The sequence below is a fragment of the Bactrocera dorsalis genome, chromosome 4 (assembly GCF_023373825.1).
Source record: "Bactrocera dorsalis isolate Fly_Bdor chromosome 4, ASM2337382v1, whole genome shotgun sequence".
NCBI lineage: Eukaryota > Metazoa > Arthropoda > Insecta > Diptera > Tephritidae > Bactrocera > Bactrocera dorsalis.
The window spans coordinates 52107740-52117818 of NC_064306.1; the positions used below are offsets into that span (position 1 = coordinate 52107740).

At 38.5% G+C, this 10079-nt stretch overlaps 2 protein-coding genes across 2 annotated transcripts in view; both read right to left on the bottom strand.

The window, feature by feature from the left end:
• LOC105227461 (septin-2) overlaps window positions 1-1154 on the bottom strand; it is a 44547-nt gene extending 43393 nt beyond the window's left edge. The window contains exon 1 of the mRNA XM_049455614.1: window positions 713-1154. Within this exon, the coding sequence (XP_049311571.1) occupies window positions 713-740 (28 nt within the window). The 5' untranslated portion in view covers window positions 741-1154. The remainder of the gene's footprint in view (window positions 1-712) is intronic.
• Window positions 1155-8779: 7625 nt separating this feature from the next.
• Window positions 8780-9642, bottom strand: LOC105227460 (serine protease SP24D). Its single transcript, XM_049455616.1, has one exon. It carries the CDS (start codon window positions 9617-9619, stop codon window positions 8852-8854), a length of 768 nt encoding a protein of 255 aa, XP_049311573.1. The 5' UTR covers window positions 9620-9642; the 3' UTR covers window positions 8780-8851.
• Window positions 9643-10079: the final 437 nt, after the last annotated feature.

The window sequence follows — 10079 nt, forward strand, 5'->3', positions numbered from 1 at the left end:
ACTACGCACACACTTGCACAAAGGCACCCATTTTTGTGCTTGTATGTGTGCACGGATACTGCAGATAGTTCGCATATTGCACTTGCAGGATGCAATTGCCAGCGTGTCACACTTACACATGCGTATAGCTGGAGGCACAAACATTCCCACCTACATAAGCATATGTGTAAGTAATTAGGTCTCTATTTGATGTGGCACTCAGATTCACTTGAAATTGTAAGATAAAACCGTTATTTGCGCACTTTTCGTATATATTTCACTTTAAAACACATATAATATAACGGCCTTTTATCGCTCGATAAGACGGATTATTTATGAAGATATTTAATATATTTACTTTAGACACACAGCTGTCAAGAAAGAACAGCATTACAAATTGATTACACGGAATTGAATTGCCATTAAATACAAATATTGGTTGGATTATATTTATTTTCACACATTTACACACTAGAAGATTGATTTATACATTTTTTGTAATTTTTATTAGAAAATATTTTTTAATTTTTTTTAGAAAAATTTTTTAAAATTTTTTTATAATTTTTTTGATTTCCTTTATAAAATTTCTTTTAAATTAATTAATTTTAATTTTTTATCAACTTCAGATTTTTTAAAATTATTCTTAATTACTTTCTCAAGAATCACATATTTATTATGAATTATTTATTTCTACACACTCACGCGTGCTGCACGCGAAACACTATTATCTCACCTTGGCCTACCCCAGCGCACTGTAGCATTGTTTCTCGCTGGCGAATTCAAGAATCGCAAAGTTGTAGTTTTCAACGCGTTTTCGAAAATTCACGATGCGCCACACAGCGTTCACTTATTAGAAAATGCACAAAAACAACAACATAAACTCACAATGAACTCAAGGGTTGTTTGTTTGTCACCTAATATGTTGTTGTTGTTACCACTATAATATGCGATGCACCATCACCACTATGAACAACAACATTACCCGCTAGTGGTTGTTCCAGCCTCAAGGGGTGGCAATGCGTTTCAGTTGTTACTCTTGTTATTGTTGTTGTTATTACCACAAGGCAATGAGTACCGTATTGCGCCACCGCTACGTGCTGAGCATGACTCTCCGCCACAATTCTAGTCGAACACGTGCAAACACCTCAACAATTCCGAATGAACTGAGGCCACAATGTCGTCGCCGACAGCAGTAGCCCGTCGTTAGAAGTCATAGCTTGAGCAGCAATTGCGCTAGCAGCTGTTGAGCGTAGTGCAGAGAGCGTTGCCGCTGAGCAGCATATTCGTTGAGTTGACGATGCAGCAGCAACAATGAAGCAATTGGGGGGCGTCAGTGGAGTCGTACACTAACACATATGTACATTCACATGCCTGGCTCCATATTATCAGCTGTGGAAGTAAACAGTTCGGGTACACTGTGCGGCATTTATTTAGACTAACATATGTTACAATACTCGAAAGAGGATGGAATAATTCCAATACCTGTAGGTTCGTAAGGAAGGAAGTATCGAAGACTCTATGTACGTGGGGTGCTATATATATCCCACACGGTCGATTGCTGTTTTGTTTCGGGCTCATACGCATAGATCCATGTTTCGTCACCTGTGACGATCTTATAAACGTCTTTTGAAGCACCGCGATCGTATTTTTTCAGCATCACAAATCCACACGATTGTGCGGGATCACGAGAACAAACCTTTTTTTACGGCCAGGTGTTCATGCAATATCGTATGTATGCTGGTGGGAGAAATGCAAAGGCATGCCTCTATCTGAAGGTATGTTACATGACGGTCTTGCATCATCGATGTAACCGTTGTTTTTGGACGACCTTCACGGAATTCGTCTTTGAGCGAGCGTCGGCCACGATTGAATTCGTTGTACCAGTTTTTCACAGTGCTATAGGATGGTGCTTCATAGCAATACATAGATTTTAGTTCATCGATGCACTCTTGTTGTGATAATCCACGTCGAAAGTTGTGAAAAATGATCGCACGAAAATGTTCACGGGTTAATTCCATTTTTTGGCCGAGATGAATTTTTTAATTCCCTGTAAATAAAACAATTCACGATTAAATGACAAAACGCTCTGAGTGATGTTATGCTAAAAAATGTCAAACTTTCCAATGGAAATGTCAGATTGCACCTGACAACACTTAGTGTTGCCTAGTCCAGAAATATATATAGCAGCCTATGTAATATATGTATGTATATGTATAAATGATCAGCGAGCTGAGTCGATCTGTCCGAATACTTTTTTTTACGCGTACTTGTCCCTCAGTTTTGGATGTATCGATCTGAAGCTTAACACGTGCTCCCTCCTCTCCAAGAAACAAGCTCATTTGTCAGAACCTTTGAAATCGGATCATTATGAGATATGGATGTCATAGAAACTGATCGATCCAAATCTAGTTCCTGTGTAGAAAAATTCTTCATCTGACAAGATATCTTACGGAAGTTTAGCATAGATTATCGTTAAAGCCAATCTTCAAAGATACTGTTCAAATTAGATCACTATAGCGTATAGCAGTCACCGTTCTAAATCAGTATCCTTTTATCAGTCCGAAGTTTTACATTCGCATTACATGAATAATAATTTTATCAATAGAAAATTCATTAAAACATAAATATACAAATCAATGAAAAGATTCCAATAATTGATAGCTATTTGAAATCGAGAAAAGAAAAATACTTATAAATGCACTTATACAAATTTCGCACAGTGTACGCCATGCATTGACACGAGTGCTAACAAAGAGTCGCACGAGCCCTACTAAAGTCCATGCAACGAAATCAGTTGCGACACCCACACACACACGCATGGAACTCTATGACCAACAACAACGCTTTAGAAATGATACGAATGCAACGCTGAAAACAGAAACGAAAAAACATCGCGAAAATGTAACGAAAAGCTTCAGAGGAAAATATTGGAGAGCAAATATGAGTATGTGTTTGAGAGCAATGAGCAACGCAGCGCATTTGCAATTCGTATGAGTGTGCTACAGTGGTGGCTTATGCCATTGAAATGTACTTACTTATGTTAGAAATAATATAGAATACCAAAGAAGAATTCTTCTAATTTTGACCATTGAATTTTGTATCAGCTAAACCTAATCGAGTTGATATAGGGTTATATATGTATGTACATATATATGATCAAAATGAAGAGACGACGAGAGACGAGAGTTAAAATCCGTGTGACTGTCTGTCCGTACGTCCGTCCATCCGTCAGCGCAAGCTGTAAAAAATAAGATATCTTGATCAAACTTGGAAGATATGCTCGTAACGTCGACTCATATGATGTTGTCATCGTCCATGCCTCTGCACCATATAGCAGGACGGGAATAATGAGTGATTTGTAGAGTTTGGTCTTTGTTCGCCGAGAAAAGACTTTCCTTCTCAATAGCCTACTCAGTCTGAAGTGGCGGTTGTTGGCAAAAGTTATTCTCTGTTGGATTTCGAGGCTGACATTGTTGTTAGTATTAGTACTGGTTCCAAGATACATGAAATTATTTACGACTTCGAAGTTATGACTATCAACAGCGACGTGGGTGCTTAGTTGTTGCGAGGTCGACGACTGTTTGTTTGATGACAGGCGATATTTCGTCTTCCCTCCTTGACGTGCCAGACCCATTTGCTTCGCTTCCTTATCCAGTTTGGAGAAAGCAGAACTAAGGGCGCGGATTTTAAGACCAATGATATCAATATCATCGGTGTACGCAAGATTATTTTCTCTAAGAGTAGATTGAAGAAGTCTCCTTGTCTGAAACTTCGTTTGGTATCGTACGACTCAGAGAAGTCCTTCTCGTATTAGTTTTATGAGAATACCAAACTCAGACATCGCGGCATAAAGGCAGCTCCTTTTCGTGCTGTCAAAGGCAGCTTTGAAATCGAGGAAGAAGTAGTGAGTGTCGATTCTCTTTTCATGGGTCTTTTGCAAAATTTGGCGCATGGTGAATATCTGGTCAGTTGTGGATTTTCCCGGTATATAGCCACACTGATAAGGTTCAATCATAGATAACAAGATATAACCTTATACGAGTATAATATGCAATTTTAATCAGGCTTTCGTCAGACCATATTCTACAACGAAGTAGAGGCATCTCCTTATCAGTCCTTCGCTGACGTATTTGAATAGCTCGGTCGGCAATCCATCGGTCCCTACTACTTTATTGTTCTTCTGACGGGTAATTGCTATTTGAACATCTTCATGGTCGGGCAGTGGCAACTCCGCTCCATGGTCATCGATTGGGGAATCGGGTTCGCCATCTCCTAGTTTTCTGCTTTCACTGCCATTCAGCAGGCTGAAGAAGTGTTTTCTCCATAATTTTAGTATGTTCTGGGCATCCGTCACTAGATCGCCTGGGGGTTCTACAAGAGTATGCTCCGGTCTTGAAACCTTCCGTTCGGAGAATTTTCGGGCATTACCCCTGTTGCCCAGCTTGTGAAGCTCTTCGTACTCATGCATTTCGGCCTTTGTCTGTTTTTGTCCGCAAATGTGTTTCGCTTCCATCTTTAACTCTCGGTATCTATCCCATCCCCCACGGGCTACCTTCAGATCTTAAAAAAATTACAATGTTTCTACTTGTGAATACTATAAAACGCTAAATCTCATTGACAACGTTGACATATTTTAAATGAAATTTAAATATAACTACTTTATTAAAATGTTCTACATTTGATTGTTTGTTCTCTCCTTCATTTACAACTTCACAGCCGAGGCACTAGGCTTGGTTTCTGCGCTATGGAAGCCTTCAGGACAAATTAAAACAACATTTTGTTTTAATAAAATGAAACTATAAATGTCAGTGTGCTTCATCGCTGCCACACGCCCCTTAATACAATTGATAAGATCATCGAACTTGCAAACTTAAACACACACACACACACAACGGCATGCACACATACACATGTATTAACAGCACTTATGAACAGATAAACAAGACAACTGATTTGCTGTTGTTGATTCAACTTTTTGTTTACACTGGAAGGGTCCAATGCCTGCTTGCACATTTGTACACAAATACATACTTACACATGTGTACATATGTAAGTAAACAAAGAGTAAACCAGCTATGCTTTCTTGCAGCTTTTACTTTAAAATTTACACCAACAAAGTGTAAATATGTGATTTTCCTAATAAAATGTTCAACACCTTTTTGTTTAATTGAAAAACAAATCAATGATGTTTACATAATTGCATCTGAAGTTGTATACAAATTTACATAGACGTGTGTATTTACAATACACAATATACGTTTATATATGTACGTATGTATGTACAATGTGGTACATAGGCCTAAAGCAAGGCATACACACATCAATTATTGTATCAACTTCAACTAATTGAACAACTGATTGCTACGTATATGGGGCAGTTGAATGAGTTGAATCAACTGGTTGGATGAAAATCAAAATTTTTTGATATTTTCTGAAGTTGGTTGTGTTAGTTGAAGAGTGTTTGGGTTGGTTGTGCGATTTCAAACGATTTCGCCATTTTATTTCGGCTGTCGAAGAGAGCGCGTCATATGTAATAAGTAAAGCAACAACTTCCGAGCTCATGTTTAAGCAACGAGGTGAATATTCAAAATGAAGTTGGCCTCAAAATTGTATTAAAAGTTGTGTCGTGTGTAGCGACAAGGGCAATTTCTAGCCCAACTCAATCAACCAACTAATTTATGTGTGTATGTCTTGCATAAAGCCTTGACGAACTTTTTTGTTTTTTCCAAGTTATTTTGAAAGCAATTAAAATGCATTTCGCTTCCATTTCCGGTGCAACAGTGATTCTTGCTGCTTCCACCAGTTTCTGTATTCGTAAACAAATTAATTGGTAAATAGTGAAAGCGCAAATGCATCCATATGTTGAGTAGTAAACATATTCTTTTGAGCGAATACATATACATACATATGTACATACTTATGTATATGAGATTTTTGCAGGTGAAATTTTAGATTTTGGAGAACTTAAAGGTTGCCAATGGCTATGGATATTGACTCAGCACTAGAATTTGCTAAATTTTTACGATAAAGCTTCCCTCATATCAGCGCACTGCAGATGGCTTGAGGTGACTGTAGTAAAATTAAACATTGAGCCTTTTCTCATTGCACTTATAGGGTGATTATTTTCGACGTTCTCTACCTTTTTAAAGGAAATTCCCATAAACTTTAAGTATAATGGGAAATGTTTATTATCATTCGAAAGAACATACTTTGGCATTTTTTTTTCGGAGATTATCTCTTTCAAATGTCGTCCGCGGCTACGTCTCAGATGGTATATCCGTTGAGTCCAATTTTCGATGACTCGTTCGAGCATTTCAACTAGTTACGGTCGAAGCGGGTTTGTCCGCATAGACTTTACATATGTATGTATAAAAAGTCTAATGGTGTGATATCACATGTTCTTGGAAGCCAATCGAGTAGCCCAAAACGAGAAATTATCTGCTCACCACAGTTTTCTCCTGATAAATCCATTGATTGATGCGATATGTGGGAAGTGGCGCCGTCTTTTTGAAACCAAATGTCACTGAGATCACGAGCTTCAATTTCAGGCATCAAATAGTCAGTTAGCATGGCGAAAACGGTTTCTATTGACGGTTACGTTCTCACCGGAATCATTTTTAAAGAAATATTGACGGATGATTCCACCACCCCACAAACCATTCCAAACCGTTGTTTTTTTTTAAGATGAAAAGACAGCTCTTGAATATTTTCGAGTTGCTCTTTCTCTCAAATGCGGCAATTTTTCTTGTTTATATACACCCACTTAGCCAGAAATGGGCCTCATCGCTAAACAAAATTTGGCTCGAAAACTTCGGATATTCAAGTGCCCATAAAGCGGAGCGATGTCGCTTGGGAAGGTCGAGCGGCTTCAGTTCTAGCACAAGCTGTATTTTATATGCTTTCAATTTAAGATTTTGCCGTAAAATTCGGCAAATCGTTCTATACGTCAGCCCGAGTTGCTGCGAACGGCGCTGTATCGATTCTCCATGGTTTTCCTGTACACTTTCAGCTCCGGCTGCTATATTTTCGTCACTGCGTGCTGGACGTGGTCAATTAGGTCGAATATTATTCAATAATGAATGCTGGGCTTCAAGAAGGGTGATGGTGTTGCGAATAGTATACTCCGTAGGCTGATATTTCATCAATTGTTTTAGACTGATTTTAAGATTAAGTTAGGTAAGATTAGCAAAAGGGGGTTCTCTCATCCGAGGCTGTTTTTTCTTTTTATTTGGATCGTTTTTTACAAACCCAGTGCAAAACCATGTGGAGGGGATGTTTCACCTTCTCACTTTAGCTCGCCTTCAAACGAATGTTCTTTGGCTACCCAGGGCATACTTGATCTAAGACCAGCGGTTGTGAGCTGCTTGAGCTATATGTAGAAAAATCGTTTCTACCCACTCCCAAGTGAATGGCGCTTAGAGAACTTTCCTGACCTCAGTGAACTTCTACACATGACTCCATCCTCCAAGGTCCAAGGTTAGGAATTGAGCCTATCACAAATCTGAAAGGAAAAACAGTAGATCGAGATAACAGATAATATCATAGTTGAGTAGGTATTTCGGGAGCTCACAAAGCACCAAAAACAACTTATCAAAAGTCAACAAAAAGTCATGACAAAATTTCCCAATTTGGTACCACTGACTTTTATCTATGCTCAGACGTCAAGAAAGTGCTCAGTAGAATGCAATTTAGCGACAATGAAGCGGTGATTGCCCAGACCGAAGTTCAAATATGACTGTAATCGTTATAACGCCCTGTTGACAATGTTATGAAATAAGAATATCGCATTCCGACAGCGATATCAGTTTCGGCTATGTAGCTGGGTTCGCCAAAAGCATATTTTCAACTTTTTAAGACAATTTGAATCTTTTTTTGATCGTATGTCATTATATGGAAAATACAACATCTTTCTGTATCTTTCAGTTTCGTCGTTTTTAGGCCTCTTAAAGAAATTCCTAGTAAAAGCTTACCCTATTTTTATTTTATTTTTGAGATTTATCTGTCCATAGTCGATTATTCAGCAGCTAAGATTTTCTCCCTCGCAAAATTTTCTCCTTTGACATATGTATGTAAGTATTTCGTGGAATACTTTTGTAATTACCGTTGACTACAAAGTTTGCACTATTTGCATATAGTATGTATGTATCTGTATATCTGCATCCTATTCGTACTGGTGACCTATATTAACTAGATGGGTTTCGTGCCCGAAAAATGTTGCAGTTTTCGTCAAGGCGAAGTGCGCAATTGCAAATTTGTTTTTTTTTGTTCCATTTTATTACGTTTTGTATATATTTATTTATATATATGGTTTATATGGATATCCATAAATATAGTATACTTTAACCAATGACCACCGACCCTACATACACACATGCGTTCATTCCCTGTAATATTCTACCTGCCCAGCCAACCACGGCTACCCGCTTGTGACAAATATTTCAATACAACTACACATTTTTTATCTATGCACTAACACCAACGCACATTTTCGGGTTATTTTTTGTTGTATGATCACATGTATACATACGTGAGTGGGTTAAATATTCGCTCGGTCTAAGACACTCTCTATATGTTTATCCCCACGCTTACCCCCACGTTACCCACTGATTATCTAGTTTTTTACCCGCTGATGGTTGGCAGGGTGTCTACATATGTACATATGTATAAAGATTTTTGTATGTCTGCATTAGGGTTGGCTTTTAGAGTCCGGGAGTCGGTAAATATTCAGCGGTTCATTCTAAACCACTTCGCCTAAGAGAATGAAATGAAATTAATATTGCATCGCTAATATACAGGACTCATACAGGTATTTTTTTTTTGAAAACTTATAAACCACATTTTTATTAATCTTTTTTCAAGTAGATTTGCTCTATTACTTCATATTTTTGAGTATCCATTCTCTTGTTGCAACCACATCAGTGAACACGTCGGGAAATCCAAGCCCGCAATCATTTATGATATATGAATTCACACCTACAAGTTCACCGTTATGAACCGCCGGACCACCAGAATCACCACTACAAGTGCCATGTCCAAGCGGCCGCCTCATGCAGCGCATCGTGCTTCCTAATGTACCCAAACGCCTCAGGCATTGTGCACGACTTATCGAATATTCCGTGTCATATTGTAGGATATATGCAGCCCTAAAACGGTTCACATGGCCCCAGCCACTCACGATGACTGGTGCACCGTCAGGTATATCTTTCTTAGCTAAGGGTATGGCATCGATGACATCGCTAAACTTTAACGAACTTTTCAGTTTCAATACAGCTATGTCATTATTATATTCACCATAAGCTGGATGTATTGTCATTTGCGAAACTCGCCTTTCAGCGGCATCGGCATAATATATCGAACCGGCGTAGACGGTTATGTCACCAGGCGTTTTCGCGTGGGCGATACAATGCGCTGCAGTCAAAATGTGATCTCGCGATATTATTGATCCCCCACAGGCGTAAAGACTCTTGTGCGCTGCATCTTCGATATGCAACAATACCTGATAGGGAAACTGTCCTTTCGCTGCCGAACGACCGCTATATATACGAGGTTGCACAGGCGAACGACTTTTACCGCTCGAGAAGTTCACTGAAATGGCGGTGATTAGAGCAAAAATTATGAAAACCGTTTTCATGTTCGTCATATTCACTGAACAAGTAGCAGGCGAATGGCATTTCGGTTTTAGTATGGTTCCATATATATATTTGCGAGCCAATGGCATACTTTCGACTTGTAGAAAATTTAAAATTATTGCAACAGCGATAATTACAATGATAAGTTATACTTTGGTGAAATTAAAATAAGTAAATCAAGATTAAGGCATATTTTTACAGTTACGTTCACAGTGGCCTGACAGCATTTCGTTTAATTTCAGTAAACTTGACTGAGACCTAATATCAGTTACATAAGAACTTCATTTCAAAAAAGTGGAATTTAGCCAAGAATTCGAAGCTGGTTTATTAAAGGAAAGATAACTATATGGTGTTGGGTATATAACCTGAACTTCGGCTACCCTCAGTCCTACACCTTATACGAGTATACTTAATATTGTACCCTTATGCACCACTTGGACTGTTCTAAACAAGCTCTGAAAGCCACACCTT